Source organism: Apium graveolens, chromosome 2 (genome assembly GCF_009905375.1).
Source record: "Apium graveolens cultivar Ventura chromosome 2, ASM990537v1, whole genome shotgun sequence".
Lineage (NCBI taxonomy): Eukaryota > Viridiplantae > Streptophyta > Magnoliopsida > Apiales > Apiaceae > Apium > Apium graveolens.
The window spans coordinates 320,817,757-320,841,957 of record NC_133648.1 but is presented as its reverse complement, the minus strand read 5'-3'; the positions used below and the strand labels follow the sequence as shown (position 1 = coordinate 320,841,957).

The window sequence follows — 24,201 nt, the reverse complement described above, 5'->3', positions numbered from 1 at the left end:
TCAGTTCACTAAAAACTATTGGTTAAGCACATTGAGAATAAGAACCTTTACAGCCTGCACTTAATTGTCAATGGCTGTGATTCATATTTAAAGATCATGCTCATCAGAAATTAGCTAGTTTATATCAAGTTTCACAATTAAAATAACGACATCCACGAGTACCATGCTTCATAGCCAGAGGCAAAGGGAGGACATAATTTCATCCAATAACATTTTAATCCTATTTTATACATTTTCCCTATTTAAGCAATTTATTAACATCCATGTGCAAGCAGTCTGTTATGGATTTTTTTACATAATATGTATTTGATTATGCCAAATATAATTACACATAATTACACATAATATGCACATTTTTCATTGTGATTTTGTTTTCTCGAGGCAAAAGAAGAGAATCATGTACTGCACAAGTAATTGCTAGAAGAAATATTAAAAAATGTGTATATGACAGTGAAGAAGTTTTCTTGTAATATATTTTTACTATAATTCCAATCTATCTATACATTTGCTTCTGATTCAAGCACAAAACAATAGATCCTTAACAAAAATTTAAAGGATGCTATTTGAGCATAATTGTAGAGCTGACTAGTAATGGTTTGAAAAATTGAGAATAGAGACTCTAATCTTTATCAAAGATCTGAAAACACATTCTAGGTCCTCCTCGCAGTGTTGCATGTTTGTGTCAAGTTCCATCAAACATTTCAGATCAGTGACTTCATGTACACGTTTGGATTGTGTTGACTTGAAAACCAATGACCACCGGTTTTGCTTTGATGCTTCCTTTGCAGGAAAGACAGATGAGAAAAGAGACTCGAAAATTGTTATACTGACCACTTCAACTTCTCTTAGGAGGCTTACAATAGCAGAAGTCTCCTTGCATTTCTTATTCTGAGACTTCTTAAAACTAGCAAGGCTCTTGGAGACCATTTTGTTAACTATTTTCAAACAGATTAAGTACCTTCCAACTTTGCTTGATACATCAGCTTCTCTTCTTCGAAGAGATGACTCAAGATCTTGCACGGATGCTCTGATTTGTGAGAATGCATCTTTAGTTAAATTGCACAAATCCAACAGCCTAATAGATGCACCAAGAACTTCTTCAGAACCGTTAGTAAGCACACTTGGAAATTTAAGGAAGTCGTCTAGACATTCATACAAGTACTTGAGGCCACTGAGTTTGGTGCATAGGGATGAAGTGGATGTAGCATCTGATGACCTTAGTCTGCACAACTGCTCCTCTACATCCTCGGCTGAAGGATGAGGTCTGGACGGTAAGCTGATTGAACGAGAATGGCTCATGTTTATTCTTTATGTTCCGAATAGAAGGCTTCCAGCTATTTATTGAAGAAAGAAAGAGAATAACTCAATGAGATGTTAGAGCTTATGGATTGGTTTGATCTAAGCTTTGCCTTCAGCACCTTTTATATAAAGAAGAGGAGACAAAAGGAATCATATTAGCATGGCCATTTCATGTGCTGGACATAAAAACAAGCTATAATTCAGGACGTATTTAATATTTGAGCACATACATGATTAAGACATCCAGATGCAGACTGTTCAATCATAGTGTAGGTTATATTTTTAGATGATTACTCACGAGTGGATTGCCAAAGTCTTCCAGACATGACAATCGCCATTATGGGTTTATGCATATCAAGAAAAATGAACAGATGCAATGAAAAATGTGCATGTTTCAATGATAGCATGGTGGTTGCAGACAGAAGGAACCTTAACAGCCTGCACTTAATATCAATAGCTGTGATTCATATTTAAAGATCTTGATCATCAGAAATTAGCTAGTTTATATCAAGTTTCACTATTAAAATAACGACATCCACGAGTACCATGCTTCATAACCAGAGGCATAGGAAGGACATGATTTCATCCTATAACATTTCAATGCTATTTTATACATTTCTCAGGGTTGAAACCTAACTAACTTAACATGCTGATAGGAACATTTAGAATATCTACACCTTTTTCTCTTCACATTTCAGTCAGTTGTTTAGGCTAATTTGCTAAGATGACCTATTTGAGAAATTAATTAACATCCATGTGCAAGCAGCCTGTTATGGATTTTTCACATATTATTTATTTGATTATGCCAAATGTAATTACACATAATTACTATGGAGATAATTGTTTTTTCGTTGTGATTTTATTTTCTCAGTGCAAAAGAAGAGAATCATATACTGCACAAGTAATTGCTAGAAGAAATATAAAAATGTGGATATGACAATGAACAAGTTTTCTTGTAATATATTTTCACTATAATTCCAATCTATCTATACATTTGCTTCTGATTCAAGCACAAAACCATAGATCCTTAACAAAAATTTAAAGGATGCTATTTGAGCATAATTGTAGAGCTGACTAGTAACGGTTTGAAAAATTGAGAATAGAGACTCTAGTCTTTATCAAACATCTGAACACACATTCTAGGTCCTCCTCGCAGTGTTGCATGTTCGTGTTAAGTTCCCTCAAACATTTCAGATCACTGACTTCATGTACATGTTTGGATTGTGTTGACTTGAAAGCCAATGACCACCGGTTTTGCTTTGATGCTTCCTTTGCAGGAACGAGTGATGAGAAAAGAGACTCGAAAATTGTTATACTGACCACTTCAACTTCTCTTAGGAGGCTTACAATAGCAGAAGTCTCCTTGCATTTCTTATTTTGAGACTTTTTAAAACTAGCAAGGCTCTTGGAGATCATTTTGTTAACTTTTTTCATACAGATCAAGTACCTTCCAACTTTGCATGATACATCAGCTTCTCTTCTTCGAAGAGATGACTCAAGATCTTGCACAGATGCTCTCATTTGTGAGAATGCATCTTTAGTTAAATTGCACAAATCCAATAGCCTAATAGATGCACCAAGAACTTCTTCAGAATCGTTAGAGTGCACATTTGGCAATTTAAGGAAGTCATCTAGACATTCATACAAGTCCTTGAGGCCACTGAGTTTGGTGCATAGAGATGAAGTGGATGTAGCATCTGATGACCTTAATCTGCACAAGTGCTCCCCTACATCCTCGGCTGAAGGATGAGGTCTGGAAGGTAAGCTGATTGAACGAGAATGGCTCATGTTTATTCGTTATGTTCCAAGTAAAAGGCTTCCAGTTATTTATTGAAGAAAGAAAGAGAAAGGCTCAATGAGATGTTGCAGATTGGTTTGATCTAAGCTTTGCCTTGAGCACCTTTTATATAAAGAAGAGGAGACAAAAGGAATCATATTGGCATGAGTACTGCATGGCCATTTCATGTAACAGTTGTAATATGACAACCAACATAAACATAAAGATGATACCAACAAACAGGAACACAGCTAGAGAAACAATTTAAGTGCAACTATGAATAAATAACCTTTCAAGTCAACTAATCCAATTGTCGAGAAACTAAACTATAATCCAGAAACTAAAATTCCAACATGACTCCTTTCTATGTAAATTGTGGAAGCTGTATAAATTAAGCATCGATCTATCCGAAATAATTTATTATTATGTGAAACAGTTAGATTTGTAACATTGAGAAGTCCGTGGTAGATCAATCTGGCTTCACTTGTATATCTTCTAATGGATTGCACAAAGCAATATAACTATATTTTTCTGTACTCAACCATTTTCATAATTTAATACCTGCTTCATCCTTGGGATTAGTCGAAGCAATGGAAGGAGCTAAACCTGTGAGTTGCTTTATGAAGATATTTTTCCTCATTTATTGTTCATTTCTAAGTACTAGTACAGTTGAATCCCTGGTCTACAACGTTGGTGATTCCGAAAACTGGAACACAGGAGTAAATTATCTAAGTTGGTTGCAGAAGTACAATTTCAGCGTTGGCGACACTCTTGGTTAGCATTCTCTCTAGCCTCTGTCCTGCCATGAACTGTCAAATTGTACTGGTTTGCTATGTTCTAATTTTTTTTTTTTTTTTGGCGAAATGTGGTGCAGTTTTTAATTATGTTCTGACGCAGCATAATACTTGTGTGGTAACACAAGCTACATACCAGTCCTGCAACTCAAGCACTGGAGTGTTGGCGAGATATGAGACTGGAAATGATCAAATTGTGCTGAATGAGGCCAAAAAATATTGGTTTATATGTGATGTGCCTGACCATTGTTCTGGTGGTATGAGATTTGGTATCAACGTAAACGATATTAATAATAATACAACTGCAGATGTTCCATCAGGCATGGATCAAAACAGCGCGACAAAGAAAAGGGATGCTAGTTTACTTGTATATTCTGTAGCTGCTTCATTAGCCTTTCTACTGAAAGTTCTAACATAATTTTGTTATTACTTTGTGATCATATTTTTGGATAATGTAGAACAATTGTAATCCATGAAGATGAAAGGCACCCTCATTTTCTTTACGCTATAATGTAAACCAAAGTTCATACATCAACAGAAAGTTCTTAATTTCATGAAGTAGCAAAAGAAACAAGGAAACTCGAAAAGAGGGCCCCTACAGGCTACAGCTATCAATTTTTCTTAATTATGGAGATGGTGGAGATGATGATTGTGGTGGAAGTGCATGGGATGTTGATGGTGGTGATAAGGATGGTAATTGTGATGATCACTGCCATTTCCATTTTCTGATGTAGCTGCTTTAGATATCTCAGGCCAACTTCGGTTCGGGTTTCTAGTTAGGTCCAGGAGAGACTCCCTTACATGATCAGCTTGAATCATGTCACAGTCTTTCCTCTGTGACAGCAGACAATGGTTGCAAAAACTCAGTTCACAAACTCTCAAATGTTATACTAATATGTAAAGCTTTATGATTTGAATTTACATACCTCAACTTTGAAGACATTGAGAACAAGTGATAATAAGCTAGTAACATTCACATTTGTTACTTCAAGCCCAAGAGAACTCAGAGCCTCCATTAACTTCACAAAACCACCTGGCTTGTGCTCACAGAATACCTTCACAAACAACTCATTTCCATCCAATTGAATCACTTCCACTTGCGGCTGCAGTAACATTTCAATAAAATTACACAATATATTCAAGACAACACACAGGCACATGAAAAAACAAGTACATATCTTACCTCCATTTGCTGCACCTTATCGTTAGTATTTTCAGAGTTCGGATTTTTCTTAGTGGAGACCTCAGTTCCAATACTTGATGACGCTCCCACATTATAAGTCCTACTGCAAGGTTTAACAACTTCAGATTTTTTTCCAATTTTAACTTCACTTCCATGTACAACCTCTGACTGAAGAGTGCTTTGATCATTATCATTTTGTTGTCCACCTTCATCGTCCATGTTCCTCTCCAGCTCATTTTGAAGATCTTCAACTTGTTGCTTTAACTCCATTACATATTCAATTGCATCTCCAAGAATTGAAGCTCTGTCCAACTGAATATAAGTGATAAGGTGAATAAGTATTCCATTGGTTTTGTCCAACAGACGTTCGTTCCATAGGTAATTACAAGAGTAAGTATATGTTATTAAAGATATGATTATGTCTTGCTAATCTATATATAGTACCTTGGTAATTTTAGGAACCAAAGACCTAAGATGATAAAGCCTTTCATTAAGCTTTTTCCGTCTCTTCCTTTCAGCTTCAAGGTTTTTACAAGCTCCACTTTTTCCATTTCTTCTTCTGTACTTCCCATCATTATTATCTTCATCATCATTATTGTCTTCATCATCAGAGACCGAATCTGATCTGTTCATGGAATCTCGATCATCACTTTGTCGTTTCTTGCTTTTAGTAGGCTCCACATTAGTATTGATCATTTGTGCATCAACACTTGCAATAGCATTTTTAATCAAGGACTTCTGGAATGTGTCAAGATCTTCTGGATCATATGCATTTAAGGGCCTATGATCCTCATTCAACTGATCATCGGGACTTTCTAGTAAGCTCTTGTTTCCGTTTTCCATATTGTGATCGTCAAATTGTTGGAAGAAGTTCATTGAAGAGTTGTGTAAATGAATTTGATCTGTGCTGATATCATCTTGAAGATTCAGATTTTGGATCATTGTTGCTGGAGAGACTGGTGGCTGGAAAAGCTCCTTGTGATTTTTTTGATCATTTTCAGTAATTATTGAAGTTGGTTTGAATGAGAAGTTTGAAGTGATCTGATCATCTTGTGAGATGTTAAACTGTGATGTTATAAAATCTATCAAACGTTGATCTTCAGATACCTGCACAAAGAAAACTAATTACCTGGCGATGCAAAAAGAAATCACATGCATGAAGATGATTCATGGACAACCTAATGACATAGTCACGAATGCAAAAACGATGCAAACAACATACACATCAGCCAAAAACCGATGTCTATTGACCCTTTTCTTGTAGTGATGTGAACTACAAAATAATGCTTGCAATTTATAGCATCACAGTTAAACATCTCACAAGTTTATATGCGACGTGAGTATATAGACTTACTTGTTTGTCTACAAAGAGCTCAACTAATCCAACTGAAACCGGAATTAAAACCCTAGTCTCCACTGCATCCTGCCAAATTAATGAGTACATAGAAGGTAAATTAACAGTTTTTCATGTCAAAGAAATTCACTGTTGTCTGTCATTTCCGGACAACAGTTTTTTAACCGTTGTGTAACATGTGTTGTGTGATCCAGTTTTTCTTGTAGTGCACAAACTGTCATGTCTTCAACATATGTGTGTGTGGTACTGGTACTCACCTCCTGCATTATGTCTGAGTGGCAGGTGTTAGAGAAGTTGAGCCATTTGGGTTGATTCGATATCAAGGCCTGTGCATGAATCCTGTGATTTACGCATAATCAAATATCAATCACTATGACTAATAAAACATAGTGATGAGGAAGTGAGATTATATATAAGTACCCAGAATCCATTGGAAGAGAAGAAGGTAAATGTGAAAGCAGCTGACAGGCCTTAGTTGCTGGATGCTGAAACATGATATCTCTGCAAGGATTATTATTACTCATACAAACAACTGTGAACAGAAGCTCCTCCTCATCTCCTGCTTCACCATTCATATTATTATCCACCTTGTTCTCACTCCCAGCGCAGCAGCAATCCATTAACTCAAGGAACCTAATTACGTACACACATTCAAACAATCAAAAACATCGATAACCCTGATTAAATAGTTCTTCTACATAAAATGATATTGAATAAAAATTGAATTGCCTTTGATCTTCACTCAGTTTCCAGAAAACACAGTAGTTCCAGCCTTTGACACCAACAAGTACTGGCCTTATTTTTTCCATCATAGATTGCAAAAAGCTCATGTTTCCTGTTACATGTCGACAATGTTAATTTATCAAATATATATTGCAAATACTTGATCATTTGTTTTTAGTGTTAACCCAGAAACTTTTATATACTAGTCCTAATTACACACCAACATCAGCTTTGCATTCATCAAAAGGTTGATGAAATGAAGCTCTTTCTGCCTAGTTTAAAGTTTTATGCATGAAAAATAGGTAGATAGAGTAATAATCAATATACACTTGAACCTCGATTAAGTAATAATCGATAAGATAATATCATCTCTAAGATAATATCTTTCTCCAATCTTAACACAATGAAGACAATGTATTTTTACTAAAGTAATAAACTCAGTAGAGTAATTTTTTTCGTGGTCCCGAGCGTATTACTTTAAAGAGGTTTAACTGTACCTTCCCACCACGAACGGAAGCTTTTGATCTTGGCAAAATACAGGATGATGTATCTATATCTTGTACCTGAGCATGCAAGGGTAAACAAAAGTAGGATGCTGCAAGAAACAAAAGTCAAGATAAAAAAACAGCAGCAAACATCCATACCAATACCAATAGATGGCAGATAGCTATGTCTAACTGCAACATCATGTTGTGAGTATCTTCATATCCTTACCTCACTATTATCTTAGCTATATAAAATAGATGTATATGTAGATAGGCCGTTACTGTGGTAGGTGAAGAGCAGGACATGCATGACATAGAGGGAGGGAGTTGGAGTTTGTTACCAGAAGAAGAGTAGCAAGTTTAGTGGAATTTAATTAGTTAGTGTATGAATAATAGTAATCAAGTGTTTGATAAATATTAGATTGAAATGTATTAGGAGAGGGATGGAATGCATGAGCTAATGAAAAATAGGGCCTACAATCCCCTAACTACCTTGTTAAGAGTCCTTCATTTCGTATTAGTTTCATGTTCTTCATGCTTCTTATACTCTGCAACTTCTAATCAAACACATATGTTAACAATCAAATACTATCAGACTTCATTACTTTCTTATTAGTTTACTTTTTTATAATCAAGGACCAGACTTAAATAGTATACTTTTATAAATCTTAATAGCCATGCAGGGGTGGCCCTGGCTATAGGCGAGCAAGACTTGCGCCTAGGACCCCCTACACTCAAGGGCCCCAAAAATATTGAACTTTTTCTCATCATATATACTCACCTTAATCTTGATACATCATATACATCTGCTCTGATATATGTACAAAATACTAGATTCCCTTTTCAACGATTGAAGCAAAGCTATACGAGCTTCAAGAAATGTTTGGTTCTGATCAAGTATCTTGCAACTTTTGTTTACCTTGAAAACCATTTTGTTTACCATTTTCAAACAGATCAAGTATGTTGCAACTTTTCGGGGCATATAAGCTACTCTTCTACAAAAATATGACTTATGACCTTGCACATAAGCTCTTATTTCTCGGCAAGTCTGAAATTCTCAACTACATTGAATTTTGGACTCTAAGGTTGAATATTGCACATAAGATGTGCTTCAAGTGATCGAAAATGCATCATAATAAGAAGTGAGCCGCTCTTTATTCCCAAAAAATGCATCATAATAAGAAGTGATCCGCTCTTTATTCCCAAAAATGCATCATAATAAGAAGTGATCCGCTCTTTATTCCCAAAAAATGCATCATAATAAGAAGTGATCGACTCTTTATTCCCAAAACTGCATCACATATCATTTACAAGAGTTGCATCTGATGGCCTTATTCCGCACAAATGCTTCTTCATGGCTGAAGGATGAGTTCTCGACAGTAAGCTGTTTGAACGAGAATGACAAATGGTCTTTACATCTTGTGGTTGTAGTAAGCACCGTCATGTTACATGTCAGAAAGAGATGAACTCGATGAGATGTTAAGTTTGAAAATTAGATTTGACGTAACCTTGGCCTTGGGAACCTTTTATATAAACAATAGGCGACAAAGGAAATATTATTGGCCTTCCATGTGAGGAGATTAAACTACTTTAAACATGGAAAGTTCTATCACAGCATGGTTTAATTTTGTATATGATCAACCACGAGGGGATTGCCGAAGTTTTCCAGACATGGATGGTACCATTGGCATTACTTATCTCTCGAAAATTGATTGGAGGCCATGGAAAATGTGCATATTTCAGTAATAGTATGCTACTATCTGCAGACACAAAGAAACTTAGCAGCCTGTCATGAATTAACAATGACTGTGATCCATTTATAAAGATCAGGCTTTAGCAATAAGTTTCAATCAGCGTTGCAATTTTTTTAAAAATAACACGATAACCATGCTTCATATCCAGAGGCATCAGGAGGACAGGATCATAGTCTATATCCTTTTAACTATATTTTAAACATATCTTGCAAGGCAGATCGGAACATTAAGAATCTTTACACTGTTTTCTTCGTATTTAAATTAGTTTAGCCTATCTTGCTAAGTTGACCTAGTTGCCAATTCATTAACATTCACAAGCAAGCACTTTGTTATAGCTTCATTACAGATAGTGACTCTAGTCTTGATCAGAGATCTAAAAAGATGCATCTTTTGTTGTGTTGCACAAATATAAGAGCCTAATAGATGCACCAAGAACTTCTTCAGTATTGCAAAATTTCATGATTGGCAACTGAAGCAAATCATCCAAACATTCATACAAGTCCTTGAGGCCAGTTAGTTTGTTGCAGAGTGATGAAGTGGATGTCGCGTCTGATGACCTTATCCTGCACAAATGTTTTTCTACATTCGCGACTGAAGGATGAGGTCTAGAGGATAAGCTGATTGAACGAGAATGGCTCATATTTTTTGTCATTGAAGTAAGGGCTTCCATGTTATTTATCAAAAACAAAAAGAAACTAACTCAATGAAATGTTGAGCTAAAAGATTGGTTTGATTTACCCTTTGCCTTCGACACTACAAATATAATGAACAAACTAAAGACAGAAGGAATCATATTGCATTAATGTGTTGGCCTATTATGTGCTGTACACAGAAGTTTGCTAATATTTAAGATATTCTCCAATCTTGTCTGCATTAGAATAAGACGATTTCATATATGATCAAGCACAAGGGTTTAAAGTCTTTCAGACATGGACAGTTCGATAACAGCAATACTTGTGATCAACCACGCATGGATTGCTGAAGTCTTCCAGACATGGACAGTACGATTATCGCAATGATTAATATCATAAAAATTAAATGGATACAATGGAAATGTGCAATTTCAAAAAAGTTAAAGAGTGTTAGCAGACCAAAGGAACCTTATCGCGCAACCTGTCATTGGTTATCAGTGTCTGTGATCTGCATATATAGATCCTGCACGTCTGCAATTATTTATGTTCAGTTCTCTGAACAAAGTAAGAATGCTACAAGAACCATGCTCCATAACAAGAGGCAGGAGCAGTAACATAGGTGGCAAAAACTTTTTCTGTTTTTGTAATCAAAATCTGCATTAAAACCTGGACTAAGTTGTCAAGGCCAAATGTCTTGAGTCCAAATTCTGGTATTACAATCCTAATAATACGGACAATGAAAAGTAAACAAGTACAGAAAAATAAATAGAATACAGCATACGAATAGGGACCATGTACATAATAGGCTGATGAGCCATAAAGCAAAATTATCTATATGTTAGAAGAAACATAAAAAATGTGGATATGACAATGGACAATTTTCTCGTAACATACTTTCACTATAATTTCAATTTATCTATACATTTGCTTCTGATTTAAGCACAGAAGATAGATCCTTAACAAAAATTTAAAGGATGCTATTTGAGCATAATTGTAGAGCTGACTAGTATTGGCTTGAAAAATTGAGAATAGAGACTCTAGTCTTTATCAAAGATCTGAAAACACATTCTAAATCCTCCTCGTAGTCTTGCATGTTCGTGTCAAGTTCCATCAAACATTTCAGATCACTGACTTTATGTACTAGTTTGGAGTTGGCCTGTGTTGACTTGAAAACCACTGACCACAGGTTTTGCTTTGATGCGTCCTTTGCAGGAAAGACTGATGACAAAAGAGACTCAAAAATTGTTATACTGACTTCTTCAACTTCTCTTAGGAGGCTCACAATAGCAGAAGTCTCCTTGCATTTCTTATTTTGAGACTTCTTAAAACTAACAAGGCTCTTGGAGACCATTTTGTTAACTTTTTTCATACAGATCAAGTACCTTCCAACTTTGCTTGACACATCAGCTTCTTTTCTTCGAAGAGATGACTCAAGATCTTGCACGGATGCTCTCATTTGTGAGAATGCGTCTTTAGTTAAATTGCACAAATCCAACAGCCTAATAGATGCACCAAGAACTTCTTCAGAATCGTTAGAATGCATACTTGGCAATTTAAGGAAGTCATCTAGACATTCATACAAGTCCTTGAGGCCACTGAGTTTGGTGCATAGGGATGAAGTGGATGTAGCATCCGATGACCTTAGTCTGCACAGCTGCTCATCTACATCCTCGGATGAAGGATGAGGTCTGGAAGGTAAACTGATTGAACGAGAATGGCTCATGTTTTTTCTTTAGGTTCCGAATAAAAGGCTTCCAGTTATTTATTGAAGAAAGAAAGAGAAAAACTCAATGAGATATTAGAGCTTACAGATTGGTTTGATCTAAGCTTTTCCTTCAGCACCTTTTATATAAAGAAGAGGAGACAAAAGGAATCATATTAGCATGTGTGCATGGCCATTTCATGTGCTGGACATAAAAGCAAGCTATAATTCAGGACATGTTTGATATTTGAGCACGACAAGATTAAAGTCATCCAGATGCAGAGAGTTCAATCATGGTATAGGTTATCTTTTTAAATGAACAATCAAGAGTGGATTGCCAAAGTCTTCCAGACATGGACATCACCATTATGGGTTTATGCATATCAAGAAAATTGAACAGATGCAATGGAAAATGTGCATATTTCAATGATAGCACGGTGGTTGCAGACAGAAGGAACCTTAACAGCCAGCACTTAATTATCAATGGCTGTGATTCTTATTTAAAGATCATGCTCATCAGAAATTAGCTAGTTTATATCAAGTTTCACAATTAAAATAATGACATCCACGAGTACCATGCTTCGTAACCAGAGGCATAAGGACAACAGGAATTCATCCAATAACATTTCAATCCTATTTTATACATTTCTTAGGGGAGAAACCTAACTAATTTAGCATGCAGATCGTAACATTTAGAGTCTTTACACCTTTTCCTCCTCATATTTTAATCAGTTGTTTAGGCTAATTTGCTAAGATGACCTGTTTAAGCAATTTCTTAACATCCATGTGCAAGCACTCCGTTATAGATTTCTTACATAATATGTATTTGATTATGCCAAATGGAGCTGCACATAAATATGATAAAGATTAAAAAAAAAAAATCGTTGTGATTTTGTTCTATCGAGGCAAAATAAGAGAGTCGTATATTGCACAAGTAATTGTTAGAAGTTATATAAAAAATGTGGATATGACAACAATTTTCTCTTAATATATTTTCAATATAATTTCAGCTTATCTATACATTTGCTTCTGATTAAAGCACAAAACAATAGATCCTTAACAAAAATTTAAAGGATGCTATTTGAGCATAGTTGTAGAGCTGACTAGTATTGGTTTGAAAAATTGAGAATAGAGACTCTTGTCTTTATCAAAGATCTGAAAACACATTCTAAATACTCCTCGCGGTCTTGCATTTTCCTGTCAAGTTCAATCAAACATTTCAGATCACTGACTTCGTGTACAAGTTTGGACTGTGTTGACTTGAAACCCAATGACCACCGGTTGTGCTTTGATGCGTCCTTTGCAGGGAAGACTGATGACAAAAGAGACTCAAAAATTGTTATACTGACTTCTTCAACTTCTCTTAGGAGGCTCACAATAGCAGAAGTCTCCTTGCATTTCTTATTCTGAGACTTCTTAAAACTAGCAAGGCTCTTGGAGACCATTTTGTTAACTTTTTTCATACACATCAAGTACCTTCCAACTTTTCTTGATACATCAGCTTCTCTTCTTCGAAGAGATGACTCAAGATCTTGCACGGATGCTCTCATTTGGGAGAATGCATCTTTAGTTAAGTTGCACAAATCCAACAGCCTAATAGATGCACCTAGAACTTCTTCAGAATCGCTAGATTGCATATTTGGCAACTGAAGAAAGTCATCTAGGCATTCATACAAGTCCTTGAGGCCACTGAGTTTGGTGCATAGGGATGAAGTGGATGTAGCATCTGATGACCTTAGTCTGCACAAGTGCTCCTCTACATCCTCAGCTGAAGGATGAGGTCTGGACGGTAAGCTGATTGAACGAGAATGGCTCATGTTTATTCTTTATGTTCAGAATAAAAGGCTTCCAGCTATTTATTGAAGAAAAAAAGGTAAAAACTCAATAAGATGTTAGAGCTTATGGATTGGTTTGATCTAAGCTTTGCCTTCAGCACCTTTTATATAAAGAAGAGGAGACAAAAGGAATCATATTAGCATGACTCTATTGGCAATTCATGTGTAGGAGCACCAAACTTTGCTGAAATTCCGGATATGTTTCAGATATGCTTGTTTTTTGAATCTAAGAACAAATTTGTATATAATCAAAACACGAGCGGATTTCTAAAAGTCTTGTATCCAGAGTAACAATTAAAGCCTTGTCAGCGATTGAGGAGATCATGTTTTTTATTATTGTGCATATCTTAATGAATCACACTGTCCGGGGAACAGATGGAACCTTGGCAGCCTGTCAATAAATATTCAAAAACAATCATGGTGATTCATATATAAAGATCCACCTCATCAACAATTCAGCATTTTGTTTACATCAAGTATAAATTTAGTGGATGATTCTGCATATGCTAGCTAGGAGTCTAGGAAGAATTCCCATTTGAAAGGCGGAAATGATAAACAACTTTTAACATGCATGCTTCATGAGCATAGGCAGTATCACTTATGTGAATGTAGTTCTCTTCTGTTTTTTAAGTTTCCTTTATCTAGAGCCCTGAAAACATGTTTATAGAGGGCTCTGCACACTGATCATTGATTTGTAACAAATTATAAGAGTACCATATGAACCAAAAAGGACTTCATGATATGTTCTACATCAGATATGTCATGTCTAAATTGCTTATTGCTTAAAAAGCCAGCACTGGTATATTTCAGAGGTGAAAAGAACTTACTTTGATTTCAACAGTTCTTCTATATCCAGTTTGTCTGAAATTAATAGCCGTAACCTTCTTTATAGACCGAAAGCAAATGTTCAATCTTCCAATAAGCATGAGGTTCAATCAAGATCACCTGACCCTTGCACCAATTCGATCAGTGGTCTGTCTCTCAAGAAGCATGAGTGTCTGTGTCTCTGTGGACAAGAGGAACCTCAGCAGCCCGTATACTAGTGTCTGTGGAAAGAACATTTGCAGCCTGTAAATTAATATACAGTAGCATGGTGTGATTTATCTTTTACAATTATATGATCAACCACGAGTGGATAGCCCAAGTCTTCCCAACATGGACAGTATCATCAACCATCGTGTCTTTATTTATCTCTTGAAAAATTGCAAATATGCAATAAGAAATTGTGCACAGTTCAATGATACTTCAGTATTGCAGACAGAAGGAATCTTAGCAGCTTGTCATTAGTTTAAAATAAGTGTGATCTGTGTATAAGGCTCATGCTCATAAGCAGTAATCTTAAATCTATTCTCCTAATTAGAATTAGAATGTGCATGAGAACGATGCTTCATAAGCATACGGTTAGGGACCGTCTACAAAATTATCTATATTTTTCTCGTATAATAAAATTATCAATAATTATCTATATGTTAGAAGAAACATAAAAAATGTGGATATGACAATGATCAATTTTTTTGTAACATACTCACTATAATTCAGTTTATCTATACATTTGCTTCTGATTTAAGCACAAAAGATAGATCCTTAACAAAAATTTAAAGGCTGCTATTTGAGCACAATTGTAGATCTGACTAGTATCGGTTTGAAAAATTGAGAATAGAGACTCTAGTCTTTATCAAAGATCTGAAAACACATTCTAAATCCTCCTCGTAGTCTTGCATGTTCGTGTCAAGTTCCATCAAACATTTCAGATCACAGACTTTATGTACTAGTTTGGAGTCGGACTGTGTTGACTTGAAAGCCAATGACCACCGGTTTTGCTTTGATGCTTCCTTTGCAGGAAAGAGTGATGAGAAAAGAGACTCGAAAATTGTTATACTGACCACTTCAACTTCTCTTAGGAGGCTTACAATAGCAGAAGTCTCCTTGCATTTCTTATTCTGAGACTTCTTAAAACTAGCAAGGCTCTTGGAGACCATTTTGTTAGTTTTTTTCATACACATCAAGTACCTTCCAACTTTGCTTGATACATCAGCTTCTCTTCTTCGAAGAGATGACTCAAGATCTTGCACGGATGCTCTCATTTGTGAGAATGCATCTTTAATTATATTGCACAAATCCAACAGCCTAATAGATGCACCAAGAACTTCTTCAGAATCGTTAGAATGCATACTTGGCAATTTAAGGAAGTCATCTAGACAATCATACAAGTCCTTGAGACCACTGAGTTTGGTGCATAGGGATGAAGTGGATGTAGCATCTGATGACCTTAGTCTGCACAACTGCTCCTCTACATCCTCGGCTGAAGGATGAGGTCTGGATGGAAAGCTGATGGAACGAGAATGAGCAATAACTTTTGTTCTTGCAATAGAGGCTGCCATTTTATTTGCAGGAGGAATTAGATGCCAATGAAATGCTGAACTCAAGGTTTGTTTGATTGAACCCTCCTCTTGACACCTTTTATATAACATGAGGAGACAAAAGGAATCATATTTTAATAACTTAATTTCCTTCACGAGCTGGACACCTAAACAGGAATAACATCAGAATAGGCAGATCTCAATTGTAGCAGTGTCCGTGGGAGGAGGAACATTTGATTGGTTTAAATTAGTATAAAATTGCCATAACCAGGCTGGTTTGATCAGCTTCTAGCACTGGTAAGCTACTTTAATATGAAAAAAATGAGACAACTAGTATACTTTTGTATCTCATGTGTTATATAGAGATGCTGTCCTCAAATCCACATACATTGTATTACTTGTTGCATCTTGTTGTTAGAAAAGATGAACATCAGGAAATAATAAATAATTTTTTGTACATATAATTTGTAAAATATTTACGTGCTTTTCATTGTTGTTAAGTATGGGCCTTGATGCATTAATGTTAAGTATGGGTCTAGCCCAATACTGGTCAATTGAATAAACATAAGACCCGACTGAAAATTACTTAAAATCCCACATCGCTAGCATTACACATACTTGTCATGTATAAATAAGATAGTCATGCATCAACCCAATGTGTTCGTAGAAAGGAGAGATGGTTGGCATCTCCCCTGACAGGGACGGGAACTGCTCTTCTGAGCATTACCTGTTACCACACATCCGGTTAAGGCCCTCCGCTTCGGCGGATCTTGTAACCCAATTTTTTTTACAACGGATCCGATTGGATTGACAAATAATTGTTACAACATACATTCTTTGATACCTAATTTTTTTTTACCTTCTTTGATACCTAAGTGTACTCAGATGAATAGCAAGTGTGATAAGTATTTTGCAACAATCATCCAAGGATACGGGCCCAATTTTATAGCCCTCCGCTTCGGCGAATCTTATAACCCAATTTCTTTTGCACCGGATGCGATGGAATTTTGGTGAAGCATATCGATGAAGGGGATCCGATCCCTGACAAATAATTGTTACAAGTTGATAGCTTATACATCATGTGTACTCAGATGAATAGCAAGTGTGATAAGTATTTTGTAACAATCATCCAAGGATACGGGCCCAATTTTATAGCTCTCCGCTTCGACGGATCTTATAACCCAATTTCTTTTGCACCGGATGCGATGGAATTTTGGTGAAGCATATCGATGAAGGGGATCCGATCCCTGACAAATAATTGTTACAAGTTGATAGCTTATAATAAGCACGTTAAGATAAAAAGAAAATTGTCATAATTGCTATAAAAGTGGATGAACCTTATATACTAGATAAATAACAAGTGGGACGAGTATTTTGCAACAATCATCCAAGGATCCGGAGCCAAGCTAGATGTGTTAATTTCTCATTTACTCTATTACTGCTTGATAGATAATAATGGAAGTGGAGGTAGTGCAGAGTAAAATTACTTCATACTTTCACTAACTCTGTTCATGAACATTTGCTATTCAATATGATACATGTGTACATACAATGGTTTGCTAAATTTGTTCAACGGCCAACTCTTCTCTGGTGCATGCATCGGCATCTGGCGGTGTTATAGACAAGCTCGAATTACGCAACATATAGCTCAGCCTTTCCGTCAATGAAAAGGCTCATGAACTCTTCTCCGTCAACACTTTCCTTCTCTATAAGGAGTTGAGCAAGCTTGTGGAGTATGTCGATGTGAGTGCTGATGATCTCTGTTGCCCTTGCGTATGCCTTCTCTACAAGCTCTCTTACTTCTGAATCCACCACATCAGCAGTTGCCATGGAGTAATCTTTCTGTGAAGACATCTGGATTGCAATAATGCAAAGGAATCAGTAATGCAGAGTAATGATTATATGAAAACAAATGAGTGGTATATCGGATGATACAATTAATACCCTGTATCAAGAAAAAAATTTACCTGTTGTCCTAAGAAGGGGTTTCCGCCAGGTCCACCTACAGCTACTTGGCCAATCTTTTTGCTGAACCCAAATCTCTCGACCATCTGGCGTGCAACCCTTGAAACTTGCATAAAGTCGTTTGATGCTCCGGTTGTTACGTTCTCTTTGCCAAAAATAACCTCTTCCGCGACCCTGGCATCATGATAAGGTCAGAACTACAATTACTATAAACAACTCTAGGAATCTATATTCAATAAAAGATTAGTAGAAATTAACATACTATCCCAAACTAGCCAATGCAGAACATGTGTATCATATGTGGATGAGAAACATTAACTTAAATACTCAGAAAATATAGAGTTTTGGCAACTAACCTTCCACCAAGGGCAACTGCCATCTGATTCTCAAGGTAACTTCTGCTATATAAGCCAGATTCAAGCCTTTCTTCACTAGGAGCAAAAAAGGTAAGACCGCCAGCTTGCCCTCGAGGAATTATAGATATTTTAGCTACTGGATCATATTCAGGCATAAGTGCACCAACCAAAGCATGGCCAGCCTCTGCATGTTGGAGGTAAACACGCACCATTATATACATGAAGATAACCAGGACATATACATCACAAAAAAAAGTTAAAAGATAAATTTAAATTACAAACCGTGGTAAGCAACCAATTTCTTTTTATCTTCTGAGACTACAGCATTTTTCTTTTCTGGCCCGGCAATTATCCTCTCCAAAGCATCGGCTATTTCATCTTTGCTAATTTCTTTAAGTTCGCGTCTGGCTGCTAAAATGGCTGCTTCATTCATTAAGTTCTGTAAATCAGCTCCTGTAAAACCTGGTGTTCTCCTTGCAATCTTATCAAAATCCACATCCTTTGCTAGTGCCTTTCCTCTTGAGTGCACCTACCATAACACAATAGTTAACACAATAAGACCCTTTTGTTTGATAATTAAGTAATCACAACGACACCATATGTTACATGGTCGCTCACTTTTACTGATTACAAGATTTTAATATATCAAGAAGCTAGGCAGAGACTCGAATACAAGTCGATCATCTAGACGATGTAAATTATAATTTACAGAGACAAAATCCCAAATTTGCAGACGCGGCCTGATTAGCCAATTATGACCCGAATTAGCTCTATTAAATATTTGAAACGTGTTCACTCAAAATCTAAAATTCCCACACCTTGACAGCGCTTAAAAAAGCATTTTTAGGGTTCCCACTTAGAGTCATACAAGTAAACTAGGGAGGCTTAGATGTAAAATACATACGAAATGTATTTTTGAAACCCTATATCGTTACTGTTTTAACTCTCTGACTCCCACGCTTTTGACAGGGCAGATCATATTCTTTTATCATGTTCTTAATCAAGAATATGGCTTTAATACACCAAGTAGACACTGACAAGTATACCGCATTATATGCAAACAGGTAATAAGTGGATTATGTCCTGGAGATGTCTACAACCTGAACCAAAATATGTTTTGATCCTGCCGTATTGGCAACTAAATTATTCATTTTTCATCTTCTCTATTGCTATTACTAGTCACATAAAATTATTGGAGTACAATTAACATCTAGAATACTGCAAACAAAAAACAACATACGCAAGAAAAGTATGACATATAAAGACCAGTGAGATAGTATGCGAACCTGAAGAATCTTGACTCTACCAGCAACATCAGGCCTGTCCACGGTAACCTGTCTATCAAACCTTCCAGGCCTTAGCAATGCTGAATCAAGAACATCAGGTCTATTTGTAGCAGCCAACACTATAACCCCGGAATTACCAGAGAACCCATCCATCTCCGTCAACAACTGATTAATAGTCTGCTCCCTCTCATCATTCCCACCTCCCATTCCAGCTCCTCTCTGTCTCCCCACAGCATCAATCTCATCAATAAACACAATACAAGGCGCCTTCGACTTAGCCTTCTCAAACAAATCCCTAACTCTCGACGCACCAACACCAACAAACAATTCCACAAACTCAGAAGCAGCACACGAGAAAAACGGTGTACCAGCCTCACCAGCAACCGCCCTAGCCAAAAGAGTCTTCCCTGTCCCCGGAGGCCCAACCAAAAGACACCCTTTCGGAATCTTAGCTCCCAAAGCAGTATACTTATCAGGATTCTTCAAAAAATCAACCACTTCTTGTAACTCCAATTTAGCCTGATCAGCACCCGCAACATCAGCAAAAGTAACACCTGTTTCCGGAACCTCCTGAAACTTCGATTTCGACCTCCCAAAATCCATAGGACCACCTAATCCACCAGGTCCTCCAGCACCACCTTGACCTCTCCTAAACAAAAAGAAAAGTCCAGCAAATGCAATCACTGGAAACAACAAATTCCCAATAACCCCTAACAACCCATTACTTGATTCCCCTTCAGAAACCGAAATATCGACACCATTCATAGCTAAAATGTCAATTAAATCAGGATCATTAGGCACAACAACACTAGCTCTTCTACCATCAATAGCAGTCAATTGCAAAACACCACCTTCTTTATTAAACCTAACTCTCTCAACTTTCCCCTTTTTAACAGCATTCAAGAACTCACTATACCTCCATTGACTCCCATCAGGCAAATCAGAAGAAGATGTAACAGGAGCATTTAAAGAAAGGGTTTGTGAAAAAGGTGAAGACTTTGATGAATTTTCAGCTTCAATCACTGTTATTTCAGGTGGGTTTGGCGGTGAAACGATGTCGTTTAAGGCAATAGCTTGTGGAGTGATGGAAGATAATAGTAAGGTAGCTAAAGTTGCAGTCTTTGAGAATTCTTGAAAATTTGAACCGGAGTTCTTGATTTTCTTGTTAAGGGCTGTTTGGGTGATAATTAATTTTTTTCTAGAGAGAGAAGGTGAAGAAGATGTTGTTTTTGGAGTTGGAGGAGAGAGAAGGACTAATTGGGTGCCTAAGAATTTAGATGAAAGTAGAGAATTTGAAGTAGAAGCCATGTTTTTTGAAGGTGGGTTTTGTGAAGTGAATAGTTAGATATATAGAGAACATGTATATTGAATGTGAAGTACAAGGTTTATATGTTTTGGTCAAGAAAGGAAGAGAAGAGAGTGTTGAGTTGTGGACATGCTTTAATTTAGTCCATGAGTTGAGGTGTTGCTTGGATAGCATCAACGTGTTCATGTAGATATCCCTCATTCATTTTTTTAACCAAACACTGCCTTACAAAGATTATAAATATAAGACTTTTTTGCACTTTGTTGGCCTGTACTATAATTAAATCGCACGGAGATGGCTAAATTAATAATTGTGTCATTGTGATGGCTAAATGCAAAATTACGTAGCGTTTTGGGTACTCCGCGTCCCTTCCGTTAGTTTCACAGTTAGATTATAACGACTGCAGGGGTATTTTCGGCAGATGAAGTTTATGAAGCCAAACCCAAGCAGCATCCCAAATCAATAGACTCCACAAGAAATTTCCTGGACTACAGAATGACAAAAGCACAGTAAAGTCCTCCATTCCGGCAAGAAAAATCAGAACAGAGAACGCCCATGTTGTACTAAGATGAAATCGTGCTGCCACACCCTCACAAAATCACTATCTTCCCCCCTCAAATTCGACCCCAACAACAATCCACTACCCTTACCCAGCTTCCTAAGAGTCCCGACCATCCAGACTAATCCTAAACCTACTATCTGGAAAAGACCCAAGCAACCAGACCAGCAAAAGCAACCCCTCCTCCTCGAGCTACCCTGACAAAACCCGAGAACTACACCCTGTTCCAAACTACTAAACCCAGCCCAGCAAAAATGAAAACCCACCACCCCCTGTCTACAACATTTGCACCACCCCAACAGCCACCTAACAGACCCAAGCCAAAGACCCCACCCAAGGACAACAAGCCTACCCTGAAAAAAACCCACCCCCTCCCACGAACACCCACACACGCACACACACTCAGACCACACACACATATCAGAGCACAACCCAACCAAGAGAAAACAGCTCCTGCACGAACAAGAACTCCGTCCGAGTAAAAAACCAGCGCAAATAAAATCCCAGAAACTGAAGATTTCACTTTGAGTAGCAAATTACAGACTAAAACTACTCCCTCTTGATTAGAAGAACTATTCCAAAGAAACGAACCCTGGCAATCTGAAAGACAACACACAGGAGGCAAAACATTATCACAAGGCAACCGAATAAAAATCTTCCACCCGTCTAAAATTCGTAGCACCCAGTCAATATGAGACACTCTGCACCAGAAACTTTCATTTAACGCCTCACCTCTATGCTCTCCCAACTAGACACTAACACCCCAAAATAGATAAATTCCAGCCCAACCTCTCCCTAACTTCGAGCACCTACTAACCAACCCCCCAAGATGAGACAGCTAAACCAAAAACTCTACACCAAAACCCGTCAACAATAAAACTCCAGACTTCAACCATCCTGATTTACTAACAACTGAACCACCATAAACAAAATCCAAAAGCAAAAGACCCCAACTTTTACTACTACCCTCTGTAGCCTCCTAAAAAAATACCAACTCAAGAAAATACAAGCAAAGAACATCATAATCTCATCACAAATCTGCAGCACTCGACCGAAAATCAAGCCACAAAGGAATACTCTCCCAGTACAAAATTCGAAACCACTCAAACTACCAATAAATCCCACTCCCACACAAATTCACCTACACTAAAGCACCCTTCAATCAAGCAAATAATCAGAAGTACAGAGATAAAATCCTTTCGATCTTAATGCAAGGGTGAAAGCTTCTCTTTGTCCCTAATTTTGAACTCCTGTATGAAGATACAAAGAATAGACTGTTTGAACGGATTACAGATTTGTTTGAAGACTAAACACACACATATGTGAAGATTTCACTCTGAGCAGCAAATTACAGACTAAAACTACTCCCTCTTGATTAGAAGAACTATTCCAAAGAAACGAACCCTGGCAATCTGAAAGACAACACACAGGAGGCAAAACATTATCACAATGCAACCGAATAAAAATCTTCCACCCGTCTAAAATTCGTAGCACCCATTCAATATGAGACACTCTGCACCAGAAACTTTCATTTACCGCCTCACCTCTATGCTCCCCCAACTAGACACTAACACCCCAAAATAGATAAACTTCAGCCCAATCTCTCCCTAACTTCGAGCACCTACTAACCAACCCCCCAAGATGAGACAGCCAAACCAAAAACTCTACACCAAAACCCTTCAACAGTAAAACTCCAGACTTCAACCTTCCTGATTTACTAACAACTGAACCACCATAAACAAAATCCAAAAGCAAAAGACCCCAACTTTTACTACTACCCTATGTAGCCTCCTCAAAAAATACCAACTCAAGAAAACACAAGCAAAGAACATCATAATCTCATCACAAATCTGCAGCACTCGACCGAAAATCAAGCCACAAAGGGATTCTCTCCCAGTACAAAATTCGAAACCACTCAAACTACCAATAAATCCCACTCCCACACAAATTCACCTACACTAAAGCACCCTTCAATCAAGCAAATAATCAGAAACACAGAGATAAAATCCTTTCGATCTTAATGCAAGGGTGAGAGCTTCTCTTCGTCCCTGATTTTGAACTCCTGTATGAAGATACGAAAAATAGACTGTTTGAACGGATTACAGATTTGTTTGAAGACTAGACACACACATATGGATACAAGATTCAGGGTGTACCTGAAATGGGTTTTGCTGGAGATTCAAGAAAGAAGCAGATACAAGGAGAAAAATTAAATCTATCTTTTACATTTTGTATTTACCTATATATCATTACACTTTTATTATTAAAATGATAATCTACTAACGGAGTTAAACATAGGCTAACGGTAGGGACACGGACCCACATAACGCTCAATAATTATGCATTTAGCCATCAAAATGGCACGAATATTTATTTAGCCATCTTCGTGCGATTTAATTATAGTAAAGGCCAACAAACTGCAAAAAACTCTAAATATAATGCTTCTTATATTTTCATAATAAACAAAAAAACTAGGTAATTATTGTCATTTTACTACGGTATACACATCGACAATAAATTATCCAATTTTTTAAAAGTTTCCAGACAAATCACAAATCAGTATCTTAACTTATTGATTCCGATTTCTAAAATTCGTAACAATGATATTATGTTCTAATGTGAAGACTAAAAATAATAAAGTTTTTGGATATATTAAATACATGTGAATGTAAAAATGAAATTTGGACATTATATGTTATAAGAAAATAGGTTCCACATGTAAAACAATTATCATGAAGTTAATAATTTATATGTAAAATGATACACTATTATTTGATTTAAGCTAGAAAAGAAACTCCACAACAAAAGACAATTAAGAAAGAGTTGAACAA

General features: G+C 36.8%; 8 protein-coding genes and 1 non-coding gene across 10 annotated transcripts; 2 read left to right on the top strand and 7 right to left on the bottom strand.

The window, feature by feature from the left end:
- Positions 1 to 585: 585 nt before the first annotated feature.
- LOC141705059 (uncharacterized) lies at positions 586 to 1,299 on the bottom strand. The gene has a single exon (XM_074508136.1). The coding sequence runs from the start codon at positions 1,297 to 1,299 to the stop codon at positions 586 to 588; it is 714 nt and encodes a 237-aa protein (XP_074364237.1).
- A 1,074-nt stretch (positions 1,300 to 2,373) lies between these two features.
- LOC141705051 (uncharacterized) lies at positions 2,374 to 3,087 on the bottom strand. Its single transcript, XM_074508125.1, has one exon. It carries the CDS (start codon positions 3,085 to 3,087, stop codon positions 2,374 to 2,376), a length of 714 nt encoding a protein of 237 aa, XP_074364226.1.
- Positions 3,088 to 3,666: 579 nt separating this feature from the next.
- Positions 3,667 to 4,288, top strand: LOC141705040 (basic blue protein-like). Its single transcript, XM_074508116.1, has 2 exons — positions 3,667 to 3,850; positions 3,951 to 4,288. The coding sequence occupies exons 1-2, from the start codon at positions 3,667 to 3,669 to the stop codon at positions 4,286 to 4,288; spliced, it is 522 nt and encodes a 173-aa protein (XP_074364217.1).
- An 88-nt stretch (positions 4,289 to 4,376) lies between these two features.
- LOC141709077 (transcription factor ABORTED MICROSPORES) lies at positions 4,377 to 7,981 on the bottom strand. 2 transcript variants are annotated; one of them, XM_074512976.1, is made up of 10 exons: positions 7,845 to 7,981; positions 7,628 to 7,725; positions 7,137 to 7,242; positions 6,828 to 7,040; positions 6,665 to 6,746; positions 6,408 to 6,476; positions 5,498 to 6,160; positions 5,054 to 5,365; positions 4,797 to 4,973; positions 4,377 to 4,704 (listed from the first exon to the last, which is right to left on the bottom strand). In XM_074512976.1, exons 1-10 carry the CDS (start codon positions 7,928 to 7,930, stop codon positions 4,492 to 4,494), a joined length of 2,019 nt encoding a protein of 672 aa, XP_074369077.1. In that variant the 5' UTR covers positions 7,931 to 7,981; the 3' UTR covers positions 4,377 to 4,491. The 2 variants fall into 2 exon arrangements, with proteins under 2 accessions (XP_074369077.1, XP_074369078.1); XM_074512977.1 differs by having other exon boundaries at positions 7,628 to 7,693; positions 7,775 to 7,970.
- Positions 7,982 to 10,873: 2,892 nt separating this feature from the next.
- On the bottom strand, positions 10,874 to 12,063 carry LOC141706457 (uncharacterized). The gene has a single exon (XM_074509218.1). It carries the CDS (start codon positions 11,722 to 11,724, stop codon positions 11,005 to 11,007), a length of 720 nt encoding a protein of 239 aa, XP_074365319.1. The 5' UTR covers positions 11,725 to 12,063; the 3' UTR covers positions 10,874 to 11,004.
- A 381-nt stretch (positions 12,064 to 12,444) lies between these two features.
- Positions 12,445 to 13,520, bottom strand: LOC141705036 (uncharacterized). Its single transcript, XM_074508109.1, has 2 exons — positions 12,869 to 13,520; positions 12,445 to 12,548 (listed from the first exon to the last, which is right to left on the bottom strand). The coding sequence occupies exons 1-2, from the start codon at positions 13,518 to 13,520 to the stop codon at positions 12,445 to 12,447; spliced, it is 756 nt and encodes a 251-aa protein (XP_074364210.1).
- A 1,649-nt stretch (positions 13,521 to 15,169) lies between these two features.
- On the bottom strand, positions 15,170 to 15,919 carry LOC141705026 (uncharacterized). Its single transcript, XM_074508103.1, has one exon. It carries the CDS (start codon positions 15,917 to 15,919, stop codon positions 15,170 to 15,172), a length of 750 nt encoding a protein of 249 aa, XP_074364204.1.
- A 636-nt stretch (positions 15,920 to 16,555) lies between these two features.
- Positions 16,556 to 16,686, top strand: LOC141709972 (U6atac minor spliceosomal RNA). Its single transcript, XR_012570519.1, has one exon. It is a non-coding gene; the product is annotated as a U6atac minor spliceosomal RNA (small nuclear RNA).
- Positions 16,687 to 17,372: 686 nt separating this feature from the next.
- Positions 17,373 to 20,949, bottom strand: LOC141709076 (ATP-dependent zinc metalloprotease FTSH, chloroplastic). Its single transcript, XM_074512975.1, has 5 exons — positions 19,506 to 20,949; positions 18,502 to 18,748; positions 18,220 to 18,403; positions 17,866 to 18,037; positions 17,373 to 17,752 (listed from the first exon to the last, which is right to left on the bottom strand). The coding sequence occupies exons 1-5, from the start codon at positions 20,811 to 20,813 to the stop codon at positions 17,531 to 17,533; spliced, it is 2,133 nt and encodes a 710-aa protein (XP_074369076.1). The 5' UTR covers positions 20,814 to 20,949; the 3' UTR covers positions 17,373 to 17,530.
- Positions 20,950 to 24,201: the final 3,252 nt, after the last annotated feature.